At 36.2% G+C, this 18,587-nt stretch overlaps 1 protein-coding gene across 10 annotated transcripts in view; it reads left to right on the top strand.

Moving 5' to 3' along the window:
* LOC136851902 (uncharacterized) overlaps positions 1–18,587 on the top strand; it is a 633,848-nt gene that overhangs the window by 533,401 nt on the left and 81,860 nt on the right. For all 10 annotated transcript variants that reach the window (XM_067126255.1, XM_067126250.1, XM_067126248.1 and 7 more), the window contains one exon: positions 4,394–4,552. In XM_067126255.1, coding sequence (XP_066982356.1) covers positions 4,399–4,552 — 154 coding nt within the window. In that variant the 5' untranslated portion in view covers positions 4,394–4,398. The remainder of the gene's footprint in view (positions 1–4,393; positions 4,553–18,587) is intronic.

Genomic DNA, 18,587 nt, shown 5'->3' with positions numbered 1-18,587 from the left:
CGAGGAAAAAGAAAAGAAAAAACACTAATAAAATGATACAAACCTGGGAGAAAAAGCCATGACCGTTAGTGTGGATGGGGAAGGAATGCGGAATGGATGATTTTTTTAGTTATCTGGAGTGAATGAAACTGCTAATTGAAGGATAAAAAAAATTATGCAGTTTACAGGAAGGTGTGCCTATCCAAAATTTTTGGAAGAGAAGATTGCCTATGGATGCATGGGTTACAATGTATAAAGTGATTATTAGGTTAACCTTCCATGATAGAAGTGAGGTGCAAATGTTGGATAAAAATGGTAAGATGTAATATTGAAAACTTTTGTGATATGAGTAAGCATGAATAAAAGGATGAGAAACGTAGAGATAAAACAAAGTAGAAAACAGGTTAGTATAAATGAAAAGGAAGATCATTGTTTAGAAAACAGGTTAGTATAAATGAAAAGGAAGATCATTGTTTTTTAAGATTATTTGGTTATGGGGAGAGAATGAGGGGCGATGGGTTTTTGAAAAGAATTTTAGATTTGGCAGTTCAGAGAGGAAAGAGGAAAGTTGAATCAAAGTGATCTGGGGGAGAATTTTCGGAAAACGTGAAAAGAAAGGCATGAATGTGAGAGCTCAAGATCACTTATAGGATAAGAGCGAGGGACGCCGTCAACGCCCTGTTTGATGATCCTTAGGTTTTTGTTTATGAAGTGGCAGGTTTAGGAGGAATGAGATACTGGGTGTTCTTCATGTCCTCGATCTGAAGCAAACAGGTATTGAAGATGTACTTGTCGGGTGTAATTACCCCGGGGTGTCAGTTATTCTCAAGGTAACGTAAATCAGATAGTAGGTCACCTATGTTTAAATGATAAAACTAACCGTGTTCATCAGCAAACTGTTGGTTTTGTCACTTAAACATACGGTAGATGACTGTTTTTATGCTCATAATTGATGTGCCACAAATATCTGATATCGAATTCAGGTTACCATTGGAATAATCTACACCCAAGTGTTATAATGTTTGTGTGTATCTATTTTTATTGCTGGCGTAGATACGTGTGTACATAAGTATAATCAATATTAATGCATTGCAACGCAGCTTATAGTTGGATGCTTGATGTTAATATTTAAAAGCACAACTTTTGTGAACACCATAACGTATTTGAAATGAAACAACATTGTTTGAAAAGCCTGCTTTGTTTGATTTCATTCTAAAATAAACCATAACGATTGTAAGTCAGTCACTACTCTTGGAATAATTGCGTATAATGGCGCTGTTTAAGTGTGTTTGAAAGTAAATCCCGAGACGAAGTCTCTTTGTCCCAAGTTCTAATGATGTTTCAAAGACCGTCCTTTTGAAAGAGGCAGAATCCGGAGATGGTGCATTAACGTCGCTGCTTCTACCAATTTCTTTCGCCCAGGTTTTCTCTCGACATGAAAGGAAGAGAAAAATAAGTCCAGTGTGACATTTTTGTAAGTGCTGGAGTCTTGCCTTTTGTTTATTTATTTTCTCTTTTGCTGCCAGCGGATTTTTTTTTTTATTTTCAGAAACATATGTTCATGGTATATCATTATTATTAATATTGTGATTAAAATATGCCTTTTTTAAGTTGTTTTACTTTTGCAAGTTAGGGATATTTTCAGATATCTGTTATTATTATTATTATTATTATTATTATTATTATTATTATTATTATTATTATTATTATTATTATTATTATTATTATTGTCGCCTAAAGCCCATCAGCTTCAAACGTAAGATTCCTCGATACAGAATTGCGTTTGACACGTTTTAAAGCATTAAGGAGATTAGTATGCTGTGGCACAGGAACGTCTAAAACTTGTTCGTCACATCTTGAACGTACTATACACTGTATTTGTTTTTAACAAGGAAATTACCCTTTCCAGATAGAGTTGCTGACCTTGTGGGCACTTTTCTGTCTCGATGCACATCAATAGTCATGGCGTTCAAATGATTATGCTACTCTACTGAATTATTGATTATCAGTATTTTTTTTTTTTTACGTGGTCATGACCCAAGTCCTTGCTTGTAGGTAAATTATATTAGTAAACTCTATTAGTAAACATTTTACGTATGTTTTTTCTTCCTTTCTAGAACTGCTTAGACTTGGTTTTTAAGTACACGGATTTGTGTTGATATATAAATGCGTTGTACGATGTCAAAGGGTCTATAAATGCGTTCACAAGTAAAAAATCTTTATTTTTCAAAGATGTGGCCCTTTGAAAAGGAAAAGTTTATTATTAAAGCATTTGTACAGTGACCAAAAATTAAAATATTCTCAAAAGTTTCACCATAGCAGATGGCGTTCTGCGCAATATGAATTCGAATGATCATTTTAAAATGTGATTTATTCGGGAAAGATACGCTAAAGTTTAAATCAGTTAAATGCTGAGTGAAAGTATAGTGTTAGTTGCTTCATGACAAACACGAGTTTGAGATCATTTTTATAAGGTAGTGGGCCATTTAGGACTCTTTGCACTGTATGTTATTACAAAAAATTGTCACCATGGTAGCGAAACGTGATTTTGAGCGCATTCTTACCTTGAGAGGGTTCCCAGATTAGTTACCTTCTATTTTTGATATGATGATCTTTTCCCTCATGTCAGAATTATTCATCAATTTTGGATACCTCAGTCAAGTAATTCTGCCCTACTAAGCTAAGTATACCTTAGTTTAACCAGACCACTGAGCTGATTAAAACAGCTCTCCTAGGGCTGGCCCGAAGGATTAGACTTATTTTACGTGGCTAAGAACCAACTGGATACCTAGCAACGGGACCTACAGCTTATTGTGGAATCCGAACCACATTATAGCGAGAAATGAATTTCTGTCACCAGAAATAAATTCCTCTAATTCTTCATTGTCCGGCCGGAGATTCGAACTCGCGCCTAGCAGATTTCTAGTCGAGAACTCTATCGACTCGTCCAACGAGGAACTAATTCTGCCCTACTGACTGATGGATCTGTCCCACAAAACTTTCCCGTGATGCTTGGCGGTCATCTGGGAAATTTCTTACAAACAACACAGTATTAACAACTTGCACTTTTCTCCACCGGATGACGTGCTAGTCTCTGCACAGTCCAGCAATTTTTAGGCTTTCCACGATCCCCTGGTAGCCAATCACTTGTTGCAAATCCAAAAATTAATTGGTATATTTTTTTCTTTGCCTCCATGGCTCTCACGTAAAAAAAAAATGGTTTAAAGGGACTTATCCTGTCAGATCGGATAACCCCTTTCTCTTGGATCCAAAATTAAATTTCTCTCTCTCTCTCTCTCTCTCTCTCTCTCTCTCTCTCTCTCTCTCTCTCTCTCTCTCTCTCTCTCTCTGTTGTTTTCATTTGCTTTTTCTCTTTTGCTTCGGACCCTCCGACATTTTTCAAAGCCTTCACTCTGTAGACCTGTTATCTTACTTTTACCGCTGGTTCACAGAAAACTTGGTTATTGATTTTTGTACCTTGAATGAAAATGTATGCGCGTGTGCATCCGTTAAATACTTTTGAGGGACGTCTGAACAATGAAGGGGTAGGGCGGCAGAGAAAACTTACCCTTGTATAGAAGTAAATAAGTGCCTTGACAAGCGTTTCATAAAGTGCAAAATTTATAACCGAGTACATGACAATATTCTGAAGCAATCTTGTATGCCTTATGAATGTTTATTTAAGCTTCACACTTCCCTCTCGAGTTCATGATTTCCTCTGTGAAGGTTTTGCATTAAAAATACTTTTAGCATGAGCACTTTCCCTCCACTCATATTGCTGAAGCCTCTTTTGTTCTGAAATTTAGCTTTTGTCTACTCTGCTATACTGGTCATTCAAAGCTCTTTTAGTTTTTGCTATTGTTACGAAGAAATGAAGTGAAAGTTTTCTATAGGTGTTCTTCACCGAACAGTATGAGTATTTTCCAATAAATACCCTGACATTTATTGAGGTATATTTTGTTATGCTTAGCGTCACACTTATTATTTCACTTGAAATTTACTGCAATATCTTCTAAAGGTTATGCTACAGTTGACGTAGTTTTTATCTCAATAATTTTCATTTCATAGTATTGTTTCACTAGAGTAATATCACTTTAACTCTCGTGAAGATGCTCATTCAATTACATATTAATTATTACATGTTTGTATTTGCCATTATTTTTTCAGTTAGTTATTGTGAGACGCTTTTCCCATAATGGCACTTTTACTTGGCTATTACAACTAGTCTAAGCCAGTTTATGTGAAATCCTATTTCTGGATAACACACTTACCCGTGGTTGTTCCTTCTCTCTTTTCTTCAGCCTACCGATTTGATATTTTAGGTAAAGCAACACCGGGAAATAGAATAACATTTGCACTTAACCGCTGACTATTTGTCTTAATTCATGAATTCATCGCATCGTTCTCCTTCCAGGGAAAATGAAAAGTCTGGTTCTGGGCGGGGCTGTGGCCGAGAGATTCATCGGGTCTGTGGTGGAGGAACACAAGAGCCAGAGCCCCCGGGGTCCCCATCCTCCCCATGTGGTTATCACCGACAACACTACCTCATACTCTCCACCCGGTAGAAATGAAGGTAAGTTCGTGAATAATCGTCCAATGTCTTTGTCTTTCTTTTGTATCCTAGATGTTCCCTATGACTGAACTGGAATGAAGTTTCATGTTCTGTGCCTCTGTCGTTTCTCTACGTTCATGGCGTTATGCTGTAGGGCGGGAATGAATCTCGTAGTCTTTCCGTCTAAAGATTGTCTTCTGTAGGAACTGGAAGTAAGTCTCGTGAAAACTGTCTGCCTTTACACCAGTGGGAGTGTCCACACTACAGTGAAATATATTAAACACACGGCGGCAACTTACCGCCTATGAATCACAAGCAGGTGGAGAACGAACCTTTGGCCAATGCTGAGTAACTGTATGAAGCCATATTTAGAACTACAAAAAGTCATTAACTTGTATACAACTTGTTTGCGATGTCTGTGCAGTAAATTACGGATATGTGTGTAAGACATTTTTACTGTAGTATGGACCCACTCTTAAGATATTCTTGTTCCATAAACTGAATATAAAACTTAAACATTTCTGTCTTAGTTCAGTGTAAGGTGTTCTTGATGAAAGAAACTGGAAAAAATTTCAGTCTCTCTCAGTATTGTCCACTTCCATATTCTGTCGCTTTCCTTCTTAGACGTCCTGTTTCCATGTTGACACAGACTTAACTACTAAAGCGCCATGGTTAATTGCGGCACATTTTCCAGATTTCTATCAATCGGAAATCGTATTGCCTGCGTTTTTCCTTTTATTGTCAGTGTTCTTTTATGGGCATTATCAAGCTAAGGCATTAAGAATTTCTGGTGCGTCCACATAATAGTAAAACATGTCGCAAACACATTTAGGCAACTTATTGTTTGCATATGACAAACAGGTTGAAAACAAGTTAACGACCTTAACTGGAGAACAAACCTTTGGCAAATGGTGGATAATTGTATGAAGCACGGGTAAGGACTACCATTAAGTTGTAGGATATATCGACGCTGCAGTGAAACATGTCATAAACACTCGTCGGCAACATACCACAGACATGTTACAAACAGGTTGATTACGACGTAATAACGTACTGGTAGTCCTAACCAGTGCTTCACACGATTAACCAGCATTTCCCAAAGATTCGTTTTCCACTTACTGTCGTGGAATTGTTTTCAAAATGTTTGTGACATGTAAGTTGTAAGTTGCTGAAGAGTGTTTATGACATGTTTTACCGTAGTGTGGGCGCACCCTTAGATTAGCAGGTAAACTGCCCTGATCTGTTTCGTCTCATTTTCCTTAGTAAATTTCTCATTATTACTCCTTTTCCGTTCTTATATCTCTTTCCCACTCGTCGGAGTGACAGACAGCTGCCTAGATCTGTTTTCTCATTATTCATTCCTTTTTCTCTTTCTTTTATCCACTCCCCTGCCTACCACCACTAGGCCAAGTGACTAGCTCAGTTCTTTTCAACTTCCTCTGAGCTGGCTCGTGAAAGCAGTTTTCTCTTGTGGCTCAGCTAAATGAAAATTTAAATTTGTGACTTTCAGAGGTTATAAATAATAAAATATTGGTATCCAGTCATTGTTGACATGGGGTACTGTAACCAAATTTTTTCACCCCATTTATTTACTAATAACATTGCAACCAATGTACACAATAGAAACAAATTATTTTTGTACAGTTTCTTCAAGAATTTCGTCCTCTTCCCCGGCGCCCCCACCCCCCTCCTCAAGTGGGGGTTAAACAGTCTGTGACTTTTCAGAGAATATTGCTTGGTTATGTTTTGTATTTTAATCCCATAATCTTAAATAAATAAAATCATTCAGATAAAGTTTTCATTGTCATGCCATGGTTCTTGTCCGAATAGCATTATATATTCGAGTAGATTGATATATGCAATCTTACTTTCATATAAAATTGCAGTCTTATTTGGTTGCTAAATCTTATTCAGCCTGCCCATTGTGATTTGCCTTCTTTAGTCTGTCACTTAATTCCAACCCAAGAGAAACTCTATTGGATATCATTATTCCTAGATATTTGGAAGACTTGACCTTATTAACTCTTCCTCCACCTAATGCTATTCCATCCCTTTAAGCACATACTGTCCTTATTACTTCTGTCTTTCTTAGATTTTAACTAGAGTTCCATTAGTCTACATGTACGATACATTTCTTTAAGCAAGCCCTATCTTTTGAGTTTTGCTGGTAAAACGAATAAAAAAACATGATCTAAGTATTTAATGTCTGTAAATGGTCTGCCGTTACACCTATTAAATAAGGACTTTCATCTCCAACCACTTTTTTCATTACAAGAAATCCAAGGGAAGGTCAATCGCCGAAGGCGACATAACATTTCAACTATGAACTTGCATTGCGTATTGCCAGTTCAATATACGAAACTCCACATCATCATTAGATTAGCATCTGCTCCCTTTATACATAGTTTCAATTAGTTTCAAATGTTGAACGGGAATAGCATGTTGCCGCAAGCACTGTGGACGTTGCCAAACGCCTTCTCGTTTTTTTACAAAAGCCATCAGAATGGAATCTATTTTTTAATTCCATAAGGAATTGTAATGTCCCTAACTTCGAGACACTATTTCCCTTATACGAAATCTTTCCTAATTAAAAGAGGCTAATCATATAGACGAGCGTATTGACAGCTCCATAATAAACGTGCATATTATTGACCATTTTGATGATAATAATGAAAGAATGAAAATTATAGTAATAATTAAGCAAGTAGAAATAATATCCAGGTGGTATAACATGCCGTCAGATTCGTGCGATGTATGTTTCCAATTACATATACATTCGGAATGAGGGTGACACACGTGAATGGTATTGATGGCAGCATTTGGTTATATACATCCCGTGAACGCATATGCATGGGTTTATTGGCTTTTTCGATGGGCAAATTGTCAAACCTTTATTAATGAGGCCTGGTTAAAGTTGGGGCGTTATGAAAGCATGGTTTCATATAGATGAAGCAGAGTCATTTTTGTATATTGTCCATTTATGACATTTTCTGGCTCCTGTGTCGATGCTCTTTCGCCTTTACGGAATAAAAGTTCATTAGACGTATCTACGTATCTGTATCTGTCTAAATATACATATACATATATATATATACTGTATAATATATATATATATATATATATATATATATATATATATATATATATATAAATCTTTCTCTCTAAATTCAGGCTTAAAACAATGAGAAATCGCGCATTTTTGTGGCTTCAAAGTTTAAAGTATTTGATTCTTCTAGAACTTAATTATGTATAAAAATTGTCTGACATCAGCATCGTGGAATATATATATATATATATATATATATATATATATATATATATATATATATATATATATATATATATATATATATATATATATATATATATATATATATATATATATTGTATATTTGTTTGGAGAGAGAGAGAGAGAGAGAGAGAGAGAGAGAGAGAGAGAGAGAGAGATTCCGCGACATTAAAGCAAACCAATTTATGTAACATAATTAGGCGCTAGAACAATTTGAAACGTTATACAGCGACATTATGAAAACGTACATTTTCTTGTTGTTCTAAGCGTGCACTTAGAGAGAATGAAAGAGAGAGAGGGAGAAGACGAGTGAACAACCATGCATTGTTTACTCAGCCATTTAAACTTGAATCCGGTTCCCTTGTTATTTTTACGCTCTTTTCATTGCATTTTGTTTTCATTTGTTTTTTTTTTTCCTTTTCTGTTCGCGTTAGGTATTTTATTTTCAGTCTTGTGGTTTTTACTGCAAGGCTTCATCCGGGTAGCTATACATATTAACTGCCTCCGTTATATTTTCTCGTCCATGACATGCCCAATGGTTTTTCCATACAGGCAAGTGTTGCACAAAACCAGACGAAGTTTAATGTCGAAATTACTGCTGATAATAAGACGTAGTAAAGGAGAATTTTCACCCTTCAGGCAAGAATCCGAGATCTCCAAATATTCAGTGAGTCATCACAAGATGCTTAGAAATTCAGTAGTTCAAATTTAATGGTATTTTTTGGTCCGCTCAGAAATTTGTTTACACATTTACATGTTCAGTGGAATATTGTGACTTCATCGAAATCCATTATGTATTCCACTTTACCATAACTCTTCGAAGGTGTCTAATACCAAAGAGACCAAGATATCTTTTAAGTGAACACAACAGAAGACTTGAAATGAAACATGCTCTACTGACGACCGATTATCTACGGTAAACTAAGAACTCGATGCCCAACAAATTCACAACTAACGGGAAAATATTCCTGGAATGTATGTTTGTTTCTACAAAGTGCTGTTGCTTTATCCAACGAATGTAGCATCGGTCAGAAAATGTGAGGTCAAATGTATGAAGATTTTACAGCGCAATATTTACAGTGAGAAAATGTTTGCAGCGATGAGAGATTACCAGATTGAAATATCAGTACCTTTTTTTACTCTGTGAACTCAGTCCATCCTGTCTCATATAATCAGACGTCTTACACTTGAGAGAGAGAGAGAGAGAGAGAGAGAGAGAGAGAGAGAGAGAGAGATTTATAAAAAAATCATACGACTGGTTTCCTCGCATTTTTGTCTGCTGCTTGGATTGTGCTTTCTATATGTCTTACTTTTTTGCCTTTTTGGATAATTATAATTAGATTTGGTGTCAGAATCGTTGTCGCAGGTCTCCTGGGATGGCTTAAAGTGCCCCGTGCTTGTCTCTGTTGCAGAGTTTTCATAGATCATAAATTAGATCCAGCCATTAACCTTCAGGTTACTAGCAGGTCTGCGGGGATGAGATTTATAGCAAGATGCCATTTTCTCTCCCCCAACCCCTGACTGCTTTCCACCTTAGTCGACTAAGTCCAGATACAAATTCACAGCTTAAGTCAGCAAAGTGACAAATGTTTGAACTGTGGTCCTTGAAAAGGTGAAAACGTCTAGGACAATAGACAACATGATATTCGTGGAGAAAGTGCACCCAACACTAAATTATAAAAATATTTTAGTGTTTTCAGGGAAATTTGTGTGAAGCCGATGCCTAGTGCCTAAATAATCCTTGAGAATCTCACATTTTTCCTTCTCACTTTCTGATTTCACCTTCCAGGTTGTCTGCAAACTTAATTATAACTTATAACGAACAGGGATCTTAGTATATGAATATAGTTTGAAAAGTTTCCAATATTTTTCCTAAACCGGATGATGTGTATATTAAATGCAAAAGATATGTTGATCTTTATGTTTGTATGCCATGTTATCCATTTCAAGTGAAGTAAAAGGGTTTTTGAAATAATTTACATTTCTTCATGCGCATCCCTGAACTTCGTCAATGATGCCAAAATTAATGCAAGTGATTGAGAAAAGATAAGAAGAAAGAACAGAACCATATGAGAAAGGAGATAGATGTTCCACTATCAACAACTATGATGCGTTTAGACAGATGTTTTGGACGTACAAAAGTCTTAAGAGACAGCAAGAGCAACGACAAATAAAGTTTCAGGAAAGTCAGCAGATGATTATTCATTACTAGTATAAAACAAGTAAAAAATATGCCGAAGTTTCTTCAGCGCAATCGAGTTTTCTGTACAGCCGCTACAGCGTATGATCAAGGCCACCGAAAATAGATCTATGTTTCGGTGGTCTCGGTATAATGCTGCATGAGCCGCGGCCGACGAAACTTTAACCACGGTCCGGTGGTGGCCTGTCCTATATCGTTACCAGAAGCACGATTATGGCTAAATTTAATCTTAAATAAAATAAAAACTACTGAGGTTAGAGGGCTGCAATTTTGTATGTTTGATGATTGGATGGTGGGTGATCAACATACCAATTTTCAGACCTCTAGCCTCAGCAGGTTCTAAGATCTGAGGGCGGACAGAAAAAAGTGCGAACAGACAGAGAAAGCCGGCACAACCGTTTTCTTTTACAGAAAATTAAAAAAAAATTAATTTTGCAGAATTCCTACTGGTGACTCAAAAGCAAGGGTGCTGGATTCAAGCTGGCAAATGAAGATTTAGCAGTCTGAATGTTTCAGAATTAAAGAATCTAAAGTGATATGATGAGCGTTCAGAAGACTGGACTGCTCCCCTTTCATGCGGCTGGTTAACTGGTGCATGTTTCCCATTAGTTAGTTTAGTATTTACAGTTTTGACGGCAGTTTTGTGTGTTACGTGGGCACTTCCCTCTCCCGCTACGAGGGAGTCTGAACACGTGGTATGTTGAATCATTATTTCTACCACCCATTGCATTACAAACACTGGTCTAGCTGAGAGAGTTGATAGTCATCATGTTTTAAGTAATTATTGGTGATTTTTTAAATAGTTTAATAAACTTATGGCACTAGATAACCACTAAAACCCAAATTAAGTGAGGAGATACAAGTTAGATTTTCTAGACATGTTAATTATAAAAGAACTAGTATTTGCAATTTCGTATTTATCATAATGTCTTTGTAGTGGGTTCCTACAATTTCTTTTTCTCAATCGACCTTGGATATTTTCACACTGCTATTTGGCAAAAAGTGCTTGAAACCAATTCTTCAGAATTTTACAAGCTCTCTCTTTATGTTTTATTATCGAGAAAGCCACCAGCATGGAGAATTTACTACAAATTTCTAAACTACCGAAACTTCTTTCGAATTTGAAGCCACGGTATTATCAGAAGGTCACAAAAACAAGAATAATATTTGCTGGAAAATTTCCATGGACACCAGAGAAGTAGGCTTGAACGAAAAAAAAGAAAAATTGAATTATATCGAAAGAATCAGAAAGTTACTGATTACATAAAGTCTGATAACCCACTTATTGTAAACTTTCCATAAGCCCGAATGTAGCTCAATTATCATTATATTCTGAAATAGAAAAAAAATTCTTACACTTAAAAAGCACTATAAAAGGCTTGAACGAAAAAAAAATTGAATTATTTCGAAAGAATCAAGAAAGTTACTGATTACATAAAGTCTGATAACCCAATTATTGTAAACTTTCCATAAGCCCGAATCTAGCTCAATTATCATTACATTCTGAATAGAAAAAAAAATTCTTACACTTAAAAAGCACTATAAAAGGCTTGAACGAAAAAAAATTGAATTATTTCGAAAGAATCAAGAAAGTTACTGATTACATAAAGTCTGTTAACCCAATTATTGTAAACTTTCCATAAGCCCGAATCTAGCTCAATTATCATTATATTCTGAATAGGAAAAAAATTCTTACACTTAAAAAGCACTATAAAAGGCTTGAACAAAAAAAAAATTGAATTATTTCGAAAGAATCAAGAAAGTTACTTATTACATGAAGTCTGATAACCCACTCATAGTCAACTTTCCATAAGCCCGAATGTGGCTCAATTATCAGTATATTCTGAAATAGAAAAAAAAAGTCTTACGTTTAAAAAGCACTGTAAGAAAAAATTTGACAAAAATTCATTGTGGAGAAACGGGCTGCTGAGCATCACAGAAGGTTAACTTATAGACTTGTTGAACGAGGATTGCAGAGCTCTGATATTTTAGACATGCAAAGAGTACGTTTGTTTATATTATCATCTCCGAGGTAGATCAAATCTGATCTCAAACGACATTTGTAGTTTAATGTTTGTGAATTTAAAAATGTCATGGTGATATAATGAAAATTCATAGATAGCTACTTGCTTCAAGCATGCCAACTGACAGTCAGAGTGGGGTGGGTTGAAGGCAACTGACAAATAGCCATTTGACGGGTGGGGCATTGGGTTGATTGGCAGCGCATTTGACGGGCATACAAATACCCGCATTCGACGGGCATGGGCACATGCACGGCAGAGTCGGTATCAACTTACAACTCTCTTTTTGTAGGAGTGGTAAGAGTACTCGTCACTGAAGTTGTAGTAGTCGCTGTCGGTGGATCGAATCCACCAGGTGACGAACCACTTACCAATTATAATTCCCCTTCGGTATTATTTCCGAGGTGGAGCGAATTGGATATTAAAAATTGTAACTTAATGTTTGCGAATATATATATGTGTATATATATATATATATATATATATATATATATATATATATATATATATATATATATATATATATATATATATACATTATATACATACATACATATATATACATATACATATTTCTCGGAAGAAGAAGATATATTTATTTGTTTATTTATTTATATACATATATATAGTATCTCTTTCTGCTGTTATATCTTGGTATAACTCCTCAGCTGCTATACATGACTTCGACCTCTCTATCACGAGTTATAATTATCCGATGATCTTTACGGATTAATGATATGTCCATTACTAGGTGTTTTGAGTCCATTTATAAAAACCTGAGAAGCGATATTTGGGGAGCATCACCGAACCACAAAGGCGAGAAAAATTTCTCTTCTTTTTTTAGACAGGTTCGCTCCACGTTGCAGCTGTTCACTATTATTTCCAATTTTAACCGGTAAAGACCGACCATACTGTCCGAAATGTCAGGCTATATTCGAATGACGCCAATCCTGACGCGAATAGCGAAAATATTTCGCCTAAAAATCCTTAGCCAATTAGCACAGAATTAATATGAATGATAATTTTATACGTCAAGCATGATATTTCTGAATGGTGACAATGGCAAATGCATCTCGGAATTTTATCCACCATTTTTTTTTTCTTTCTGGAATTTTGATATCAAAATGACATTCATGGAAATAGAAATGTTACGTATCTGCTAATGAAGGTTTCCATCTGTTTGGGGTGTAGTTGAGAGAATTGTGTGTGTCTTGTTTGCAGTTGAACTAATTCCTTTTGTTATTTTATCTTAATTTCGTTGTTAAACTTTTATCTTCTATTACCTCACACGGTTTCTTTTATTTTTTTATAACTATGTTTTACTCGGTTATTAAGCTATTGAGTTCCTCTGTAAAATGTATGTCCGGTATAAAAATTATTATAATAATAAAAAATTAATAATAATAATAATAATAATAATAATAATATATAGTGTGTTTTCTATCTTCCTTATGATTCTTTTAGGCTCTAATGTTATCAACAATCAGGAAGTCTTTTACTAAAATATCCAATCAGAAAAGCGAATCATAAGGAAGATAGAAAAGACACTATATAAGATAAATTCGCATAATACAGCCATCCTTTTTAATAAGGCCTGTTTAAAAGAGGGTCTACTCCTTCATAATAATAATAATAATAATAATAATAATAAATAATAATAATAATAATAATAATTAGAAAGGAGATCTTCTCGTATATGTTTCACTAAAAAATATGGTTACTTCAGCAGATTTTATAATACATATTCTTTATTTTTCTAAATATGGTCGTTAAGATTTTGTTGCAGTTCAAAACAACATCGTTCCAAGGAAAGTCGGAGAGGTACTGAATTATGAAGTTGTTATTGTTGTTTATGAAAAAGCTGACGTTATGCCAACACGGGCTCTTGCTCAGTGAATAGCCCGTAAAATTTTATTGTACTTTCTCGCCATATTTATGGAGTGGCGGCGGTCGCGAGTGTAGTGCTAATTCTATTGGGAAGGCTTTCTGGGGCGGCTCTCACGTGAACCAGGTAATTGATTGAGAAGGGCGATGGCCCTTTTCCGTAATCCCGATGACCTCCAGACTTGGGCTTGGCTTGGTGTAATCTTCAGGTCGGGTTTTTCAGGGCGTCTTGTTGGGTGAACTTGGCCGGTGGTTTCATTATCGTGAAATGTTATTGTAGCGGGTTTCCTGATATTCGTCGGCAAAAGTATTACTCTTGTGTAACTTCGTTTTAAAATATGGACCCCCTCTAGCGTGCATAGGCTACAGCTGTCCTGTGCTCTGTCGATATGACTATTATTAGATATTAAATCCCAACTCGGAATATGTAGATGATGCTATTTTAATCAGCATAACACCACAAGTTTCGCAAAGCTTGCTTTATAGAATACATCATATGTCTGGAATGATGGGACTCAAAATCTAAGAAAAACAGAAGTCAACAGAACATAGCATGGTTCTCTTGAGTTGGACTTAATTAAAAGTCAAATAAACTACATAGTAGAGTAAGATTACACTAAGTCTAGTACAAATGTAAAGCAATACAGAACCGAACCATGGTGTAATGTTGAGACTATATCGAAAGAGTTTAGTCGATTTGAGAATAAAGTTTTAAGAATATTAGGCGCCAGATGGTAGGATCGAGTTAGAAATTATACCATAAGGAAAGTTACGCAAGTTCCACATATAGAGGAGATAATAATGAAAGGGAGATGGAGATGGCCTGGACAGTCTTGTACAGCTCATGGGAAAGTAGTATGTGATAGTGGCAGCTGAGTTCTTGTAGGCACCTGAAGAGTTGGAAGACTCGGGCTTACTTCGAAAAGAACTGAGAAGTGAGGCTTTAGATGAGTGAAGATTTGTTGAAGATAGAGCACTGGAAAGACATGCGTGTCGCAGTTGTAATCAGGAGTTATATATATATATATATATATATATATATATATATATATATATATATATATATATATATATATATATATATATAATCTTCTTTCACTATATATTTTTCCATTCTATGAGGGGTCGATGTTTATAACTTTCATGGACAAAGTCAAACACCTCGTCCTCTGACAAATGTTTGTCTCTCAGGTCTTCTCTAACTACATCCATCCAGATGGCACGGTCTTCCTCTTGCTCTCCCATTCAGGCGTTTCATCTGCATTCTTAATCACATCTTCCTTCTCATCTACGACAATACCACTACAGTCTTATTTCCTAATTTAAGTTAATTACAACTTTAGTAGTTATATTCCTTCATTTTGATCCTGTTTTTGTTAAAACATCCACCTGAGCATTTTCAATCTCTAGCAAATTTCTTATAAAAATACATCAAAGCTGGATAAAATTATCTTAGACACTCTTCAAACACTTTAACCTTTATGTTGAAACAAAATTGCAAAAAACACCTGACATCTTTCTCCAATTTTCCATCCAGCCTGCACTCTAAAAATCACTGATAGGGTAATCTAAATTTCTATCATCGGCTACTGTTGACAACCAAGATACCTAAATTTTTCTACTCGGTTCAACCTTGTCCCTTCCATACTAACGGGGTCTTGATCTTCAAAAACTTAGGTATTCAGTCATCTTCCTACTGATCTTTAATCCTCTGTCTTCCAGTTGTTTCCTCCATTGCTCTAGTTTTGAGGAACTCGTTGTTTCTGTTGGTGTGTTTCGATGTTATAAGCAAACTTGAGGACTGGATAGATCAATAATATTAAAATCTTGAGATTGATATCCATTTTTGGATCAAAAGGTATGGCTGCGTATATTAAGTAAACCAACTCTTCTGGTTATTAATTCAGTTAACCCGGTTCATATCCTTATCCTCTCCCCTTCCAGTCATCGGCCCTCACCTATGTTCAAAGGTCCAACTCTGGTGGATCACCATCTTTTTCCTAATTCTTCTTCTCATTTTTAGGACAATTGCTACTTTAATAGGAGCCCCACACCCAGACGACATTTACCAAGGGGCGGTAGCCGTCGCCTATAAATCCGTTGAAAGTAAACTGCCATATTTGGTTTTGGCTGGTTTTATGGCCGGATGCCCTTTGATCGCCTACCCTCCCCAATTTATTTTGGACCAGCATTGAGTTGGACTGGCTTGTCCCCAGTGGCTAGTTGTCATATATATATATATAAGGAAATATATTGCATATAATATATAGTTTATATAAATTATAACACTTTGGCTTATATATATATTTTCTATTTATAAGTTTTATAGGATCCTATAAAAAACATATAGTATATATATACAATTATTGGTATATATATATTGTATATAGACGATTTCTTGGTGAAATATAGGACCCAATCCGACTTTAGGGATAAATACGATGTATTAAGGTGTAAATATAGTTAAGTTTAAAACTGATAAAACAAAAGCTATAAATATTGGACCCCAGACCAGTAAAAGTTTTCTTTCGGAATATAATATATATTAAACTTATCATTATATATATTATAGTATGTCTAAAAAGGCTATATTATAGTCGTATTCTTTTTCTATGGTAAAAGTGGTGTTATGATGATATACAGTTAGAAAATTCTAGGAAGCGTTCTGCATCGTGGTCTTGTTTAAATAAAATAAAAGTGTCAGTTCATACATATCTGGCATAGAACCAGGGACGGACGAGGAATCAGGGGCAGTGACTCATCGGTAATTGCCACAAGGAGGTATAAATGAAGACCATCTCCCATCAACGTGGGTCCCGTTCGCCGCATCTTCAGGTGTTTTGCGTTTGGAGACGATATCCACCCACCTCTGCCATATTGACCCGTGCCAGTGCGTTTGATGACACTTTTATTTTATTTATCACATCACCGTGATTCATATACAATCAGAAAGCTACAAACGTCCTTTAATATCCAATTCACTCTACCTCATAAGTAATATATTTTCATATATGTTAAAGGGAATTTTAGTTGATAATAAGTCACCGTCCCGTGGGATCGAACCAGCGACGGACGAGGAATCAGGACTACAGTGACACACTAACCAGTCGGCCACAAGAGAGTATAAATGACGTTTGTAGCTTTCTGATTGTATATGAATCACGGTGATGTGATAAATAAGTCATTTATGGCTAATGCGACAAACGCACTACACGGTCAACATGGCAGAGGTGGGTGGATATCGTCTTCCAAACGCAAAACACCTGAGTTCGACGGGTGGGTTGATGGGAGATGGTATTCATTTATGTTTCTCTTGTGGCCGACTGGTTAGTGTGTCACTGTAGTCCTGATTCCTCGTCAATAAGCTGGTTCGATGTGCCGGACGGTGACTTATTATCAACTAAAATTCTTCCTTTAACTTATATGAAAATATATTACTTTCGAGGTAGAGTGAATTGATATTAAAGGACGTTTGTAGCTTTCTGATTGTATATGAATCACGGTGATGTGATAAATAGTCATAATATGGCTACGTGCGACAAACGCACTACACGGTCAACATGGCAGAGGTGGGTGGATATCGTCTCCAAACGCAAAACACCTGAGTTCGACGGGTGGGTTGATGGGAGATGGTATTCATTTATACCTCTCTTGTGGCCGACTGGTTAGTGTGTCACTGTAGTCCTGATTCCTCGTCCGTCGCTGGTTCGATCCCACGGGACGGTGACTTATTATCAACTAAAAATTCCCCTTCGGTAACATATATGAAAATATATTACTTCCGAGGTAGAGTGAATTGGATATTAAAGGACGTTTGTAGCTTTCTGATTGTATATGAATCACGGTGATGTGATAAATAGTCATAATATGGCTAAACGACAAACGCACTACACGGTCAACATGGCAGAGGTGGGTGGATATCGTCTCCAAACGCAAAACACCTGAGTTCGACGGGTGGGTTGATGGGAGATGGTATTCATTTATACCTCTCTTGTGGCCGACTGGTTAGTGTGTCACTGTAGTCCTGATTCCTCGTCCGTCGCTGGTTCGATCCCACGGGACAGTGACTTATTATCAACTAAAAATTCCCCTTCGGTAACATATATGAAAATATATTACTTCCGAGGTAGAGTGAATTGGATATTAAAGGACGTTTGTAGCTTTCTGATTGTATATGAATCACGGTGATGTGATAAATAGTCATAATATGGCTACGTGTTTTTAAACGCACTACACGGTCAACATGGCAGAGGTGGGTGGATATTAATCTTATACGCGCAAAACACCTGAGTTCGACGGGTGGGTTGATGGGAGATGGTATTCATTTATACCTCTCTTGTGGCCGACTGGTTAGTGTGTCACTGTAGTCCTGATTCCTCGTCCGTCGCTGGTTCGATCCCACGGGACGGTGACTTATTATCAATAAAAATTATATCGGTAATATATATGAAAATATATTACTTCCGAGGTAGAGTGAATTGGATATTAAAGGACGTTTTCTTTCTGATTGTATATTTTCCCGGTTGATATGTAGGGTCGATGTTTCTGACAAGCTTTCTTCCACCTGGTCAACATGGCAGAGGTGGGTCAAACGTCATCGTCCAAAACAATTGTTTTCGCTCAGGTCTTTGATGGGAGATGGTATTCATCCATCCACCTTTC

The sequence above is a fragment of the Macrobrachium rosenbergii genome, chromosome 24 (assembly GCF_040412425.1).
Source record: "Macrobrachium rosenbergii isolate ZJJX-2024 chromosome 24, ASM4041242v1, whole genome shotgun sequence".
NCBI lineage: Eukaryota > Metazoa > Arthropoda > Malacostraca > Decapoda > Palaemonidae > Macrobrachium > Macrobrachium rosenbergii.
Note: the sequence above shows the minus strand (reverse complement) of the source record. Positions and strands in the feature narration are given on the sequence as shown.